Source organism: Mesoplodon densirostris, chromosome 11, assembly GCF_025265405.1.
Source record: "Mesoplodon densirostris isolate mMesDen1 chromosome 11, mMesDen1 primary haplotype, whole genome shotgun sequence".
NCBI classification, from domain to species: Eukaryota; Metazoa; Chordata; class Mammalia; order Artiodactyla; family Ziphiidae; genus Mesoplodon; species Mesoplodon densirostris.
This window is the reverse complement of record NC_082671.1, coordinates 69,162,391-69,179,143: the sequence shown is the minus strand read 5'-3', so window position 1 is coordinate 69,179,143 and position 16,753 is coordinate 69,162,391. Positions and strand designations below refer to the sequence as shown.

General features: G+C 59.4%; 1 protein-coding gene across 1 annotated transcript in view; it reads left to right on the top strand.

The window, feature by feature from the left end:
* Positions 1 to 16,753, top strand: part of CACNA1I (calcium voltage-gated channel subunit alpha1 I) — a 105,356-nt gene that overhangs the window by 73,737 nt on the left and 14,866 nt on the right. Inside the window, exons 10-24 of the mRNA XM_060113944.1 lie at positions 2,852 to 3,003; positions 3,672 to 3,857; positions 4,169 to 4,286; positions 4,961 to 5,116; positions 5,605 to 5,698; positions 6,369 to 6,571; positions 7,225 to 7,698; positions 8,073 to 8,173; positions 8,936 to 9,059; positions 9,333 to 9,401; positions 9,940 to 10,124; positions 10,558 to 10,684; positions 12,219 to 12,344; positions 14,721 to 14,810; positions 16,134 to 16,326. Of these exons, the coding sequence (XP_059969927.1) occupies positions 2,852 to 3,003; positions 3,672 to 3,857; positions 4,169 to 4,286; positions 4,961 to 5,116; positions 5,605 to 5,698; positions 6,369 to 6,571; positions 7,225 to 7,698; positions 8,073 to 8,173; positions 8,936 to 9,059; positions 9,333 to 9,401; positions 9,940 to 10,124; positions 10,558 to 10,684; positions 12,219 to 12,344; positions 14,721 to 14,810; positions 16,134 to 16,326 (2,398 nt within the window). The remainder of the gene's footprint in view (positions 1 to 2,851; positions 3,004 to 3,671; positions 3,858 to 4,168; positions 4,287 to 4,960; positions 5,117 to 5,604; positions 5,699 to 6,368; positions 6,572 to 7,224; positions 7,699 to 8,072; positions 8,174 to 8,935; positions 9,060 to 9,332; positions 9,402 to 9,939; positions 10,125 to 10,557; positions 10,685 to 12,218; positions 12,345 to 14,720; positions 14,811 to 16,133; positions 16,327 to 16,753) is intronic.

The following is a 16,753-nucleotide window of genomic DNA, read 5'->3' as shown; positions in this document are numbered from 1 at the left end:
CCTCCTGCCTCTGGCTTAACCTAGTTTTTCTGCCCTTCGGCACCTCCTCTTCCATGGGGTGGGTCTTTGCCGTCTCCAGCCACGTCTCTGCAGTCTCTGCCTGTCTGTCTGTCTGTCTACCTGCTCTCTCTCACTTTCTGGCTCTGTCTCTGACTCACAGTGTCATGATCTTGGTCTTTCATTATGTGTTTATCTCTGTTTTTCTCTCTCTGTCTTGTCTCTCCACACCCTGCATTTGCTTCTCACTCCCTGGGTCTACATTTGTCTGTCTATCGGTCCACCTCTCTTTCAGTCTCTCTTTCTCCATCTCTCTCGTGGCTGCCCTGTCCCTCTCCACATACCTCCCCCTGTGGTCTCTCATCACTCACTGTGTCTGTATTTGTCAATCTCTCTCTCCCGCTCGCTGTCTCTCTCAGAAAAATGCTCGCAAGAGTGATGGATGGTCCATTAGAAAAAGATTAACAGGTGTGCGCTCGACTAGAGAAACAGCTCTTTCGAGGGAGGAGGGGAGCGAGTGGGTGACCTACCTTTCCGGGAGATCAGAGCTGCAGGCTCCGCATCAGTTGCAGGTGGGCGGGAGTGTGTGTGCAGTGCGTGTGGCCCAGAGCAGGGTGACTGCCATTATGGCCTGTCAGCGTCCAAATCTTTCACCTCTGTTTCGGCGGGCTAGGAAACTGGTGGCTCTGAGTAGCATCTGGGCCCTGGCTCAGCCAGGGATGCCGGGCCCCAGCCCCTCCCCCACTGGGGGCCTCTCTCGGGGTCCCACTCCCCTTTTGGTACCATTTTGTGAGTCAGATATAATTACAGATGGAAATGGTGCCTTCTCCTTTTATCTGGCTTTGAGAGGAGCTGGCAGTATTATTAGATTTCCTAGGCACCAGGCGGGAAGCGGGAGGGCTGGGTTGTTATTTTTTTCTCTTCTCCTTTTGGCCCAAGTGGAATCAAAGTCAGGCGCCTGAGGCCCTGTTGCTCCGTGCGGGGGTGCTGGGCTGGGGTGGGTGGTGCTGATGCTGGGAACTCTCCCGCCTCCCAGCCCGAGTTCGGGCTGGTCCCTTTGCCTGGACAACCTTCTCTTCTCCCTGTCACCCACTCCCCCTCTCGGCTTTGAGGTCTCGCTGAGATGTCGTTTCCTAGAGGAAGCTGCTCCTGACTCCACTGCCCTGTTCCCCCAAACCACCCTCAAGTTTCCTCTGTTTTTATCACCACCGAGTGGTTTGTTAACTTGCATGATGGGCTTTGCCAGCGGAGCCTGCACTTCTCAAGGGCAGGAAGAATGTGCTGATTCATTCACCACCGCCCACCCTGGGTAGCACAAGCCCAGCCCCTGACAGATGCTTGGGAGACCTGTGGAGTGCATGCAGTGATGAACAAGTGGATGATGGATGGACGAGTTTAGGGAGGCGTGGGTGTGGATACCGGGAGAGCAGTTTGGAGTCTGACTTGGTGGCTCTGCCACAGCCTTGCCGGGTGGCTCTGAGCAAGGCAGTTCCCTTCTCTGAGCCTCAGTTTCCTCATCTGTAAAATGGAGCCGCTAACAGTGGCCTCACAGATTGACTGTCAGTAATTGTGTTGGGGTCGAGCTCAACACGGACACATGTTCAGGCCTAACAAATGGCCCTTCCCTTCTCCGTGATTCAGGCGGGAACAGCCTGGCTCAGGGTGAGCAGAGACCAGGTACTTCACCAGTCCTGGCGGGGCCAGGGCTGGGGGAGAGGCGGGGAGAGAAGGGGCTGGAGCCTTGTATGGCCCTCATCTTACTCCATCCCCTCGTTTTATGGATGAGGAAACTGAGGCCCGGGCTGTTGGGGGGAGGACCTGGAACCCCACCCCGAGTCGTGGCCAACAGGGCGGCCTGTTTCATACACTGGGGCTCCTTGGGTGGTCCCACTTGCAGGGGTGTCACCTACTGCTAATAACCAGCAAGTACACAGCTCCAGGGGCAGAGGTTGGGTCTGCGGCCAGAGGGGCAAGTCTCCCTCTGAGCAGCAGGTGACTTTGACCCTTAACCTCTCTGGGCCTTCGTGTCATCCTCTGAGAAGCGGGCGAAGTAAGCCCCACTGACCAGGTGGTCAGGTGGATTGAGAGCCGTGGTGGCACACAGGAGGTGCACGGTCTCTGTCCTCCCCTTCACAGGGCAGACGGTCTCCAGCCACCCACAATCCTGAGACGGCCATTGCTAAGGAAGGAAGGAGGTGGGGGGAAGGCTGTGTAGGGAGGTCTGCACAGGCAGGGGTTAAGGGTGGAGACTTGGAGCCGGGCTGCCTGGCTTCAAACCCTGGCTCTGGGCCTTCCTTACTAATGTGCAGTCTCAGGCAGGGGACTGGCCTTCTCTGAACCTGCTTCTTCATATGCATAATGGGCTCTTGTGAGGGACTAAGTTACATGATGCCTATGAAGTGCACAGGGCAGGTCCTGCACGTGCTCCCAAAATGGGTTAGGGTCGTGGGCAAACAGGGTTTCTGCAGTCACTGGTTTGCCTTCTTGTCTTGCTCTGTGTCTAGCCATGTAACCTCTGGCTGGCTTCTGAGCCTTAGTTTCCTTATCTGTGAAATGGGTATCATAATGTGGCCCTTAGTGTGCAGTACCAGCATCATTGCCAACTTTGTGGAAGGTTAGCCCCATGTGTTCCCATCTCAGTGGACCTCTCAAGACAGCAGAGATGAGGCAGAGTTGTAAGTTTCTTGAGGCCAAGTGCAGGGGGAGGATGGAGCTCTGGCGAGGACACTGACCTGCAGGTCATGGAGCCGGGGTGGCAGAGCCGGGCCTCCCTGGAGGTTCTAGAGCTGATGGATGTCCCGGCTGCCCTCTGGCCTGACCAGGGTCCCCGTTCCCTTCCCCAACACCCCCATAGCCCGAGGAGCTGACCAACATCCTGGAGATCTGCAATGTGGTCTTCACCAGCATGTTCGCCCTGGAGATGCTGCTGAAGCTGGCCGCCTTCGGGCTTTTTGACTACCTGCGGAACCCCTACAACATCTTCGACAGCATCATTGTCATCATCAGGTGCCGACCTCCCCCCCACAACCCCACCCCTAGCCTGTGGGCCTAGAAACAGAACAGGGTGGGAGGGGGATTTAATGCACTGACCCCAGCTAGTAAATGAAGTACATAAGATCAAAGGAAGCTAATTACACTGAAATACAGTTATCAAAATATTTGAAAATTTGTGATTTAGCAGTATATGTACTTCTGGATTAATTCATTAAATAGCAAGATCTAGCAGTGGGTCCGTGACTACCATCATTCCAAAGAAAGGATGAGCATAAATAATATCTGGAAACATCTGTATCGGCTGTCATGAGATAGAAAAATATCAGTGATTTCGATTGGCCACAGGGTCATAGGAAGTGCTAATTCTCTGCTGTTTGTTGTTGATGTTCATAATCAAAAGAATGTTAAATCTCAAAAAGAGGTCAGTGATATTTATGGACCATAGACTTCTTGGGGGGGCGTGGTCCGTGGAATCCAGGTTCAGAGCCCTGGCTTTAGGGTGCCACGAGACGCAGTGACCTGTGAAACAATACCCGTTGGATGAATGAGTGAATGAATGGAAGCTGTCCATCTCTCCGCCCACCTGGCCTCTCCTTCTTCCTTTGCCCTCATCTCCTCCCGGCCTCCCTCTGACCCTTCCTGCCTCTCTCCCCTCCCCACCCCTGCCTGGCGGGCTGCAGCATCTGGGAGATTGTGGGCCAGGCGGACGGCGGGCTGTCGGTGCTGCGGACCTTCCGGCTGCTGCGGGTCCTGAAGCTGGTGCGCTTCATGCCTGCGCTGCGGCGGCAGCTCGTGGTGCTCATGAAGACCATGGACAATGTGGCCACCTTCTGCATGCTGCTCATGCTCTTCATCTTCATCTTCAGGTGAGTCCCGCCCACCCTGGGGCCACACCTGTGGGGCCTGCCAGGCCTGTGGGCAGAAACCTGGGGGAGTGTGGCTGGTTGAGCTTCTCCGGGCAACACCCCGGACCTGGCTATGAATCCTGGCACCATCACTTAATCCCCTATGGCTCCGGGCGAGTTCTGCCCCTGTGAGCCTCTGTGTTCACGTCTGTAAAATGGGACCAACACTGGCCCCTCCCATCTTAGTGGGTTGTTCTGAGAATGAAACAAGGTGGGTGGGCAGAGAGCTCTGTGTGTGTGAGTCCCTTGAGCCACCTCTGTCTCTCCCCCAGCATCCTTGGGATGCACATCTTTGGCTGCAAATTCAGCCTCCGCACGGACACGGGAGACACAGTCCCTGACCGGAAGAACTTTGACTCCCTGCTGTGGGCCATTGTCACGGTGTTCCAGGTGAGCCCCAGCATGTGTCCATGGGTGTCTGGGGAAGGGATTTCTCCCAGGATCACTTTTTGGAGGTGCTCCCAGCCTCAGAGAATCCAGGGAAGAGCAGTGGCCTGACAAGGAGGCCCCTCAACACCAGCCTCCAGTGGCCAGGCTGGCGCAGCACTGGCTCTGGGAGCTGGACTGACTGCCCGGTGCCCGTCCCCGCCCCCTTGCTCCTGCCCTGAGACTGTTTCCTCACGTGTACTGTGGCCGTGGCTGAGTGGGTGTGTACACACAAGTGTGGTGGGGGCAGGGGAGAAGGCAGGGTGGGCTTGTGCCCTGGGTGGTGGGATACGGTGCTGAGAGGATGGGGCTGGGGAGCAGCCAGGAGGGAGCATCGGTCAGTGGGGAGCACGTGTCAGGGCAGGAGTGTGTGACATAGGCCTCGAGGGTGTGGGCAGGCCGGGCAGCAGGAAGAGCAGTGTGTGTGTGTATGTGTGTGTGCGCGTACACACGCACATGCATGATTCTGCGGCTTTGCTAGGGCCATGGTTTTTGAGGACCCTGGGTGTGCCCGAGCGTGTGTGAGAGGATGCTGTAGGTGCTCATGGGCTGCGGCGTGCCTGCACCTAGGGCACCCAGTGGGCTGGGGGGCCTGGAGATACTCAGGGGCTGAGCTGTCATCCCCCTTCCCTGCACAGATCCTTACCCAGGAGGACTGGAACGTCGTCCTCTACAATGGCATGGCCTCCACCTCCCCCTGGGCCTCCCTCTACTTCGTTGCCCTCATGACCTTCGGCAACTATGTGCTCTTCAACCTGTTGGTGGCCATCCTGGTGGAGGGCTTCCAGGCAGAGGTGACTGTGGCCCTGGTGGAGGAAGCACCCCTTTGGGGCCTGCACGAGACTGGGCGGGGGGTGGTCTGGATGGAGGAGGACTGCGATTCAAACATCTAGCAGGCAACAGGTCTCCAGAGGAGGGGTTTGCCAGTGAGGTGATGAGCTTACCATCACAGGAAGCATGCAATTGGGGGGGGGTCTGCATCTAGGATCCCTGCCTCTCCCTCAGGGGTGTTGGCCTAGGCTTCTCCATCTCTGAGATCCTAAAGTCCCCAAGATGTGGGATTCTGGATCCTGCCTCCTTCATTTTTTGAGGCTTTGGGGACACTTACAATCAGGCAGATGTGGGTTTGTGGCCTAGGTCCTCATTAGCTTCTTGCTTCCCTTTTCTGAGCCTCAGTTTCCCCATCTGTAAAATGGGGGTGGTGAAAACACCCATTGAAAAATTCAGGAGGGAGGGAAGGGCTAAGCTGACTTTTGTTCCAATGTGAGGGACGGTCTCCCAGGGCGACGCCAATCGCTCCTACTCGGACGAGGACCAGAGCTCATCCAACATGGAGGAGTTTGACAAGCTCCAGGAGGGCCTGGACAGTGGCGGAGGTAAACGGACCTCCACTCGTCACCTAGGAGGCCAGGACTCTTCCCCAGATCTAGTTGGGCAGAGGGCACAGCATCTGGTTTCCCCTCAAGCCAAGGCTCGGGACTGCTAATTCTCTATGGTTTGTTGTTTACATTTATAATTGAAAGAATTGCTAAATCTCCAAAGGTCAGTGACATTCATGGCTCTCCTGAATTCTAGCCACAGGGGTGGCTGCAGCCCACCCTCACCCCTCCATACAGCTGGCCTGTAATGAAGAGCCTTGGGCCTCAGGATGCCTGGGTTTTGTTTAGCACCACTGTGCAGCTTGGAAGAAACCTCCCAGCCCATGCTGTGTCCTTCTCAGTAACCGGGCTAACCAGGCTCTGCCTTCTTCCTGCACTGGGCATGGGAGTGAGGTTCCTGTGTTGGGTGAAGCTCAGAGCTGGCCCTGAACATAGAAGGCAAGGGATCCACTCATCCAAAAATAAAGCTGAGAGCCTTGCAGATGGGGTAGAGGGGAGGCACACGTGACGGGGTCCAAGCAGGAGGACTTCCTGGTGGAGGAGGTCTCTCCAGAAAAACTCTTCGTTTCTGTTACTGTCCCTGTCTGTTTCTTTGTCTCGTGGCTTCTTTTGCTCTTGTTCTGTCCTCTTGTCTGCTCCTTCCTCTGTCTCTATCTGAACCCTCCAGATCCCAAGCTCTGCGCAATCCCCATGACCCCCAATGGGCACCTGGACCCCAATCTCCCACTGGGTGGACATCTGGGCCCCACTGGGGCTGCAGCATCCGCCCCCCGCCTCTCGCCACAGCCAGACCCTGTGCTAATGGCCTTGGGCTCCCGCAAGAGCAGTGTCATGTCACTGGGGAGGGTAAGCTACGACCAGCGCTCCCTGGTGAGTCCTCGTGGGGTGCTCTGGGTGGCTGCTCCCTGCTGGGTGTGTGCTGAGGGACCCTGAGAAGAAGTGTCTGCCAGTCCAGCCTCAGACTGGTACCTAGGCTTAGGGCACCAGGCTGCCCAGCCAGAACCAGGCAGGGACCATGTCTGTTGCATTCCTGGGTGCCCAGGGACAGAGCAGGACCTGGCAACAAGGAATGAGTGAATGAATGAATGAATGAATAGTGCCAGTGGGTCTGGTGTAGAGAGTTGGGTTTTTGTCTTAGCAGCAATGTGTAGGGTTAAGAGCTGGGCCTTGGGGTTGGGCAGACCTGAGCTTGTATCTGGCCTCTGCCACTGCCAAACTTTGACCAAGTTACAGGCCTTCTTGAGCCTCAGTTTCCCTTCCTGTAAAATGGGCAGATGCCCTGACTTACTGGGAAGGGAGGTGGCAGGAGGGACATAGCCACACAGTGGAGGTGCCCATGTGTCTGTAGATGTGGATGGAGTGAGAGGCAGAGCAGGGAGAGGACCTCTGGGGTCTAGCCCCTTCTGTCACCCACTGGCCAGGTGGGCAGCCCTCTTTGGGCCTCAGCGGGTGTGCAGGCTCCCTTCAGTCACAACCGTGGGTGTGTGTGGTGGCGCTGACCGGAGCCCCGGGCTTCCTCCCAGTCCAGCTCTCGGAGCTCCTATCACGGGCCGTGGGGCCGCAGTGGGGCCTGGGCCAGCCGTCGCTCCAGCTGGAACAGCCTCAAGCACAAGCCACCATCGGCGGAGCACGAGTCCCTGCTCTCGGCGGCGGAGCGCAGCAGTGGCGCCCGGGCCTGCGAGGGTGCCCGGGAGGAGGGGCCGCTGAGGGCCGCGCCCCTGCACGCCCCGCATGCCCACCAAGCGCAGCATGGTCCCCACCTGGCACACCGTCACTGCCACCACCGCCGGACGCTGTCCCTCGACACCAGAGATTCGGTGGACCTGGCCGAGCTGGTGCCCGCCGTGGGCACCCACCCACGGGCTGCCTGGAAGGCGGCAGGCCTGGCCCCCGGGCACGAGGACTGCAATGGCAGGATGCCCAGCATCGCCAAGGACGTCTTCACCAAGATGGACGACCGCCGGGATCGCGGGGAGGACGAGGAGGAGATGGACTACGTGAGTGCGCGAGGCTCTAGGGGCCGCGGAGGGGACCACGAGGCGGTCAGCTGGGACGCAGCGGGGAGGGGTCGAGGGGCGGCGCTGGAGTGGGAGGGATTGACAGGGCTCCCGCCCAAGGGGGGGCCTGGCCATGGGGAGAGGGCTTCAGGTGGGTGAACAGGGGGCGGGGCCGGAACTGCCCACCTCTGAGCTGGGCCCCCCCCCGGGAGAGAAGCCCTCCCTGACCGCCCTGGGTGGGGCGAGGGTTCTGGTTTTGCTGGGAGAGTTCGGAGGTCACCCAGTGGCCCCACTTGGCTGGATGGTCAGGGTGGGTGGAGATGAGCGGCTCTGGGCAGCGCTGACCCGCCAGCACCCCGTCCTCCCCTTGCCAGACTCTGTGCTTCCGCGTCCGCAAGATGATTGACGTCTACAAGCCTGACTGGTGCGAAGTCCGCGAGGACTGGTCTGTCTACCTCTTCTCCCCCGAGAACAGGTGGGCAGGGCCAGGCTCGGGGTGGGGTTAGAGTAGAGGGTTGACAGGTCTGGGAGGGAGAGATTTCTGCCAAGCCAAGTAGGGCCATTGGCGGGGCGCGGTGGGGAGGTAGGGGGGCGGGCAGGTGGTTTCCCATACCCCAGAGGGCCTTCCCGGCCCTGTAGTGGAGGGTCTGCTGGGGAGGAAGGGGTTTGTGTGTGGGCCCTCCTCGGCATCTCCTCCAGTCTAGGCCATCCTGTGCTGGGCACCAGGTTGGATAAATCTTCTGGTAACCTGGGGTGCTTCCATCTGGAGGGGGTCATCCGAAGGCTTCCTGGGGGAGGAGGCCTTTGTGCTGGGCTTTGGAGGCAGACACCATTCTGTAGATGAAGAAGGGGTGGTAAGGAGGTGGAGGCTGGTCCAGGCGGAGGGAGCAGCCCGAGGGAAGGCCTGGGGGCAGAAGCTGAGGGTATCAGACAATGTGTCCATGCAGCTGGAGGACAAGGCTTAGAGATTCGGGCCAGTGTTTGGAAAGCTTTGAGTGCCAGGGCTCGGTGGGTGCCCTTCACCCTGTGGTGCCAGGAGCTTGAAGTGTGGTCAGCAGAGGTGGCGTCAGGTGGGCATCCTGAGCAGAGACCTAAAGCCGCCACCTATTGTGTGGCCAGAGAAAAGAAAGGTCAGCTTCCTCTAGGCCACCCTGGTTCTCGTGTTCCTGGTGCCTTCCTCCTGGCCAGGGTAAGGGGCAAACTGACACTCACGTGGCCCCCTGCCCACCCTGCCCAGGTTCCGGGTCCTGTGTCAGACCATCATTGCCCACAAGCTCTTCGACTATGTCGTCCTGGCCTTCATCTTCCTCAACTGCATCACCATCGCCCTGGAGCGGCCCCAGATTGAGGCCGGCAGCACCGTGAGTGGCTGGGGCTTTCGGGCGGTGGAAGGAATGAGGCAGAGGGACAGGTCCCCAGGGCCTGCTGGGGGGCAGCTTGCTGGGCTGGGAGGTTGGAGAGCCCAGCGAGACCGGATGCCATGGAGGGAGATGTGGCCGGGAGCTTGCCTCTGGAGAGGGGGCCGCCTCCTTGGACTGTGAAGTGGCAGCCTCTCCTGGGTGCCCCTTGGCTGAAGGCAGAGGCTGACCGATCCTGGGAGACCCTGGATCCATGGCATCTCCCGGTTCTTTCAGGAACGCGTCTTCCTCACTGTGTCCAACTACATCTTCACAGCCATCTTCGTGGGCGAGATGACACTGAAGGTACCTGGCTTCACCCGGGACCTCTTCTCCCCCTTGTCCGGGGCCCCAGGCCCTGGCCCAGCCCCGCTCAGCTTGTCACTCACCTGCCCCTCAACAGCATTCCACAGGTGGCCTTGGAGGCTCACCCCCACTTGGTCCCAGCCACTGGGTTGGGCTCCTGGGACTGGGGAAGGCGGGATGAGGTCAGCTTTGTGCCTGCTGCCCAGGAGCTCACAGCCCATTTCCAGTGTCGTGGAGGTACCTGCTGGAGGTGCAGGGCACAGGGGGAGGGCTCCATCTAGGATGCTTCCCAGAGCACGTGGCTTCAAATTGGGTTAACCAGATGTGCAGGGAGAAGGGATTGGGGTGCTTCAGGGAGTGGCTCCCTGGGTAGGGGGAGACCTATAGCCCGCCTTCAGAGGGGGTGGCAGGGCACGAGTCCGCTCCAGCCCACTGCTCCCGGCTCTCCCACACCTACCTGACTCTGCCCCTTGCCCAGCTGATCTCGCTCCACCCTCTCGAGGAGTCTGGCTGACCCCGCCCATCGCCCCTCCCCCAGGTGGTCTCGCTGGGCCTGTACTTCGGTGAGCAGGCGTACCTGCGCAGCAGCTGGAATGTGCTGGATGGCTTCCTTGTCTTCGTGTCAGTCATCGACATTGTGGTGTCCCTGGCCTCAGCCGGGGGAGCCAAGATCCTGGGGGTCCTCCGGGTCCTGAGGCTGCTGCGCACCCTACGACCCCTGCGGTGAGGACCCTCGCATCCGAGGATGCGGGAACCCTGCACTGTCCAAGGAAGACCCCAGGGTCTAAGTGGACCCCTCACTCCGGCCATCCACACCCACTCAGTCCTCCATAGCGTGTGCCCAGCTGAGCAGGGCCAGGGTCACACCTGTGGGCCCTGCTCCTGGGGGAGGAGCCTGGAGCAGGTGCTGGAAGGCGGGGGCTGAAGGTGGCCCCCAGGGCTGCTACCCACTCCCTGTGTGTCCTTGGTGGCTCACTGCCATCTCTGGGCGTGATGTGGTGTGGATCCCAAGGGGTTGGGGTGAAAGCACAGTGCCTTGCTGTTCATATAGATCTGGAGCCTGGGAGCCTCTGATCTGGTGACTCTGGGCCAAGTAGGGGTTGTCTGCAGGCCTGGCTGACGGCTAATGGTACCCTTGACCCCTTCTTGACTGCAGTGTCATCAGCCGGGCACCTGGCCTGAAGCTGGTGGTGGAGACACTCATCTCCTCCCTCAAGCCCATCGGCAACATCGTCCTCATCTGCTGTGCCTTCTTCATCATCTTCGGCATCCTGGGGGTGCAGGTGAGGGGCACCCAGGCTGGGCAGGGGGTGGGGTGGGCTCTGTAGTCGGGGAAGAGGCTCCACACTCCTGCCCAACTCTCCAGACCTTGTGCCAGGTGGCCCTGGTGGAGCAGCCATGGTCCCTGCCAGCAGTTAGCTCCCATTCCAGGGAGGAAGACAGACACGGCCCAAATGGCTGACTGCAAGGCAGGCTGGGTAAATGGGAGCACAGGGGTGGGCTGGGGACAGTGGGGAAAACGTCTGAAGGAGGTGGCCTTGGCACTGGGCCTTGAAAAACAGGAGGTTTGGGCAGGTCATGGCGGGGGGAAGGTGTGTCAGGGGCAGATGGGCAACGACGTGTGGGGAGGCGGGACCAAGCAGGGTACGTGTGGAGAGAGAGCCCCGGGGCTACAGCTGGCATGGAGAGTTGAGCCGGGCCAAGTGGGGAGAGACCTGGAATGGCAGCTAAGGAGCTGGGGCTTGGCTTCTCTGGGGTAGGGGTCATGGAGGGTCTCTGACCCAGGCAGGGCCTTGAGCTGACTCAGATTTGGGGTTGGGGTCCAGCCCAGGAATAGAATGAGGCCTCAGGGCTGGACAGCGAGTAGTGGGGCAGATCACAGAGTGTGTGTTGGGGGGTGGCCAGAATGACCTGGGCCTTCTGCAGTCTGAGCTGCTGCTGAGACCCTATTTCTTGAGGGTCTGAACCCTGTGTTGAGGCCCCCAGGCTCCCCACCTGATCCTGTGTTTGGGGCTGTAGGTTTGGAGGAACCCCATGCACAGGTGTCCTTTGGGGTTGCTGAGAGATTCACAGCGTGGCCTCCTGGGCAGAACGGGCTTGGTGTGGACCCTGTGTGGACAGTGGCCTTGCCCCTTCCAGGCAGTTGACATGGAGAGGGCTTGGGTCCCTAGAGTGGGTCCCTTTACTTCTCTCTGTCTCTCAGGGATGTACAGGCAACTTTCTCACGTGGAGTCACTGCCCGAATCCCCAGTGTGGGTACTGGTGTCTGATCTCTTGGGTCTGTGGAAGAGCTAAGAATCAGACAGACCAGGGTGTGAAGCTTGGCTCTGCTACTTCTTTTTTTTTTTTTTTTTTTTGTGGTACGCGGGCCTCTCACTGTTGTGGCCTCTCCCGTTGCGGAGCACAGGCTCCGGACGCACAGGCTCAGCGGCCATGGCTCACGGGCCCAGCCGCTCCGCGGCACGTGGGATCTTCCCGGACCGGGGCACGAACCCGTTTCCCCTGCATCGGCAGGTGGACTCTCAACCACTGCGCCACCAGGGAAGCCCTCTGCTACTTCTTAAACCTCAAATGACTTTGGGAAAATTACGTAACACCCCTGGGCCTCAGTTTCCTCACTTGTGAGATGGGATGCGAGCAGCCCTGCTTCATGCTGGGGGACTTGGAGAGACGGTGGGATAGAGTGGTTGGCTCAGGCTATACAAGGAGGAAGTGACCCCGAGGGGCGGGGCCCTCTTCTGATTTGCACTCCCCCCCACCCCCTGGGAGCACTGGCAAGATGGTCATTAACCCTGTGACCTGTGTCCCTACCCCCAGCTCTTCAAGGGCAAGTTCTACCACTGTCTGGGCATAGACACCCGCAACATCACCAACCGCTCTGACTGCGCGGCCGCCAACTACCGCTGGGTCCACCACAAGTACAACTTCGACAATCTGGGCCAGGTGAGTGCCTCCTTCTGCTCTTGACCTGACCCATCCCCGGTGGGTGGGGTGACAGCTCTTTGGTGCCGAGAGCCCTGGGATTACAGACCAGGCTCCAGTCCTCCCCTGCCAGGGCTTCTGCTTTGCAAGCCTTGATTTCCTTTTCTGCAGAATGGGTAGGGGTAGAACTCACTTCACAGGTAGCGTGAGGCTTAGGGATGGTGAATACAGAGTGTCCAGCAGGTGCCTGGCATTTAGGAAGTGCTTTAGTGGACATTGGTTCCTGGCCCCCACCCCCTACCCGGGGGGGCCCTGACAGGCATTTTTGGAGTCAGCCAGACCAGGTGTGAATCCTGGCTCTGCCACTTACTGTAGGTGTGGACTCTCTGAGCCTCAGTTTCCCTGTTGGTAAAATGGGAATGTTACAGGCCACCATACAGGCTGTGGCAGAGATTAAAGTGTATCAAGCTCCTGGCCCAGGGTGGGTTTCTTCTCCCATCACCCATCTCCTCTGGTCCCTACTCTATCTGGCAGGCAGGCCCCTGCCCAGTTCCTGCTTTGCCCTTGGTCCCCTCTCCTGGGGGCCTTCCAGGCTCGGCCATCTGGGTAGTGTCCCAGATGATAGCCCCCAGCTGGCTGCCTCCAAAGAGATCCCCCCACCCACAAACTGTTCCTGTTTCTTGAGGGCCCACCTAGGTGACTGGGTATGACCAGCCTGAGAGTGCCTTCCCCAGTTCACACAGGAAGGGAGCAAGGATCCAACTCTGGGTGGCCCAGGGCCCGGGCCTCTCTGCTGAGGACCGTCCAACTGTATCCACTGAAGCGCTCATCCCCATGACCAGGGATTCCACTCCCCGGGCCCCCTGGGAAAGGAGCTGTGGGGCCTCAGAGGGGCAGTGAGTGGCCGGGAAATGGGGTCAGGAACTGGGTCCCAGTTACCCTGCCCCTCCAGATTCTCCAGAAGTAGTACATTCTCAAGTTCTTAACAACTCAGTGGTTGGTAAGACAATCTTTTATTTTTTTAATTAAAAAATTTTTTATTTCGTTCTAAGTTTTAATTATTCATTTGGCCGCACCACGCAGTATGTGGGATCTTAGTTCCCCGACCAAGGATCGAACCCACGCCCCCTGAATTGGAAAGGTGGAGTCTTAACCACTGGACTGCCACGGAAGTCCCAAGACAATGTTTTAAAAGAGATGTTCCAGGAAGCTGAGGGAAAGCCACTGGGGACCCTTTATGATCTTGCTCCTGACTCCCTGACCTCAGCGCCAGGCCCAGGCCTGGCTGCTATGGAGCATCCCCAGCTCTTTCCAGTTCTGGGCATGCTTGATGCCAGGCTGATGCCCTGGGACCCCTGAGTAGGGTGTTCTCAGCCTGCAGAGCCATGTGGGAGGTTACAGCATGGCCTGAAACCTTGGATTCCTTGTTGGGCCATTTATCAGCAGTGTGCCCTCAGGCCAGTATTGACCCTCTCTGTGTTTCAGTGTCCTCATCTGTAAATAGGGACAGTGATAGCAGGTCTGTGATTCCAAGGTCTCAGGCTGTCTGTACTTCAGGCCTCTGTGATGCAGGGGCTCACGGGGACATTTGCCCCTTGGTGTGTGAGGGCTTCGTGTGCCTCCCTGGCAGGGAGGGCTCCCTCTTTGTCCCCTGCCCTGCCCTCCTCCTGGGCCTGAGCCCTTTCTGGGCAGCCCTCAGCACCATTCCTGCCTGGAAGGGAAGAGGATGGGTCTGTGCCCTGGGTGGGCAGGAAGGAGGGGCCGGTTCAGGGCAGGAGACCTATCCTAGCCTGCCGTCTATATAGGAGCCTTGGCTGGCTGTCTCCTGGGGATCACCTCTGTTTCTAAAATCTGTTAGTTGGGGCAATTATTGCCATTTACAGGCAAAGAAGCTGGGGTCCAGAGACATTAAGTCACACAGCCAGTGAGTGGCAGAGCTTGGGCTGGTCCTGACTTCTCTCACGAGCTCCTGTTTTCAGGTGCCAGAGGCAAGCTTGGAGTGATGGTGGCAGGGCCCCACATGTTTGTCAGGAACCTTCCAGTTTAAAGTCTCAGCTGACCCTCCCAGCCAGCATGGCAGGCAGTCACTGAAGTGTTAGTGCCATTCCATGGGTGAGAGGAAAAGACCTCATGAATTTTCTTGTGCAGTTAATTTCAGAGCTGAGACTGGAGCCCAGGACTCCCGGTCCAGTCTCATTCTCTTGCAGCAGTGCCTGCAGGGCATATGGCAGGCCCACAGTGCATCCTCAGAAAAGGTTTGTCGGTTGAGGATACAGCTCTGCCCTGGACTTGGGGAAGGCCTCTTTGTCCCTCTGCCTCCCACAGCTATGGAGGGGGCAGGTGCAGCTTGAACTGCCCGCGCCCATTGCCCCTGTACCCTTTCCTCCCGTGTTCCAGGCCCTGATGTCCCTCTTTGTGCTGGCCTCCAAGGACGGCTGGGTGAACATTATGTACAATGGACTGGACGCCGTCGCTGTGGACCAGCAGGTGGGAGTGGCTGGGCCAGGTCCGGCCCGGGCAGTGGGGGAGGGACACGGTGTCTTTGGGGCCCCAGGGTCTGAAGCTGATGTTTCCCACTGTCAGCTACAGCCCGCCCCTCCTCGTCCTGGCCTGCACCCTGCCCCACGAGGGCCGCTCCCTGGCTGGTGTGAGTCACTGCTCTGTCTGCCTCAACAAACCCGCTCTGTGCAGGGCGAGCGCTGCGAGCTGGCCCCGCCAGGAGGGCTGCAGAGCCCATGTGTGGAGGACTGAGTGTGTGGGAGGAGGCGGCTGGCGCGGGGAAGCAGGGTGGGAAGGTTGGGAAGACCTGCACACACTGCCGGGGGTGGAGCGTGGCTGAGGGTAGTGCGTGTCAGCGAAGGGGTTAGAGCGAGGTGAGCTTGCGGGAGCTTCCCGGGGCTGCTGGGTGAGGATGGATTTAGGAGTGGGAGGGTGAAAGGGGTCAGGGAGGAGGCTGGGCCCGAGAGGAGGCCTGAGCCCTCACTCCCAAGATCCCCCTGAGAGTGGGGATCCCCTCTGGGGCTAGGCTGGGACTTTAGGCAAGACGCGTGGCTGACCAGGGTTAGCAGTGTCATGGCTGTGGGGGCCATGGGAGAAGGAGCAGGGAGATGCTGTTGGTCATGACAGGGCCCACTCAGTGAAGGAATCGGGGTTGGGGGTAGCGCCTAGGCCTGTAAGCAGGCTCGGGCTCTTGGCCTCTTGGGCCTCAGCCCGTAGACTCTAGAGCTGGAGGTAGAGGTGTGACTTGGGGATGTGGGGGGAATAGAGCACGTGGAGACATCCTCCTCCACTTCTTAGTCTGTACCCTCCTGCCTGACACCCCTACCAACACACACACACACACACACACACACACACACACACACACACAGACTCCATCAGGGTTGTGCTCTCTCCTCTTCTGGCTGCCTTGTTTCTAGATAGATGAATGGTTGGATAAATGGACGGATGCTGAGTGGATGGATGGGTAGATGGAGGAATGAGTGTATGGATGGAGAGGTGGGTGGGTGGATGAATGGGTGGACGATCAGTGGACGGGTGAATAAGTGGATGGGGGATGGATAGATGGTGGGTGAGAGGAAGAAGACAGATGGCGGGAAGGGGAGGGCTCTCTTTGCTGAGCGCCATACTTGTGCCAGGCAGGGTGGGCACTTCCTACCTCTGCCTCCTTCAAATCTCCCAGTTGCCCAGGAGGCTGCTGCCGGTGCCCCCACTGCACGGAGGCGCGGCGAGGTGGGGCACGCCCCGCACAGTGGGCCCCCCCCCCGCCGTGCCCGACCGGCCTCCCTCAGCCCCGTCTGGTCCCCGCAGCCGGTGCCCAACCACAACCCCTGGATGCTGCTCTACTTCATCTCCTTCCTGCTCATCGTCAGCTTCTTCGTGCTCAACATGTTCGTGGGCGTCGTGGTGGAGAACTTCCACAAGTGCCGGCAGCACCAGGAGGCCGAGGAGGCGCGACGGCGCGAGGAGAAGCGGCTGCGGCGCCTGGAGAAGAAACGCCAGAGTGAGCCGGTGACGCGGGGGGCGGGGCTCAGGGGCCGGGGGCGGGGCTCAGGGGCCGAGGCCGGGGCGTGACCCCACCCACTGGGCCTTTGGAGCCAGAAGGGAACAAAGAATATGGCCCCCAGGCCCCTGGCCTTGCCCTTCCCCCAGCATCCACCTGTCCAGGAGACCTGACTCCTCTCGGTGTCCACCCGGAGTCTGATGGTGACCCCACTGCCCACCTGAATGAGACCCTGGCAGCTCAGTCCAGGAAGAGGGCAAGGGCAGAGCCTTGATGCCCCGCCCCGAGCCACGGGATCCCTGTCCTGCCCCCAGCAGACCGGACCCCTCACATGGGCACGATGGGGAGAATCAGTGCCCTCTTTGCCACCTTCCCTCGCGTCCTACCCCTTTCCCTCGAGGCTCCCTGGCTCAGGGGAAGAGACCTA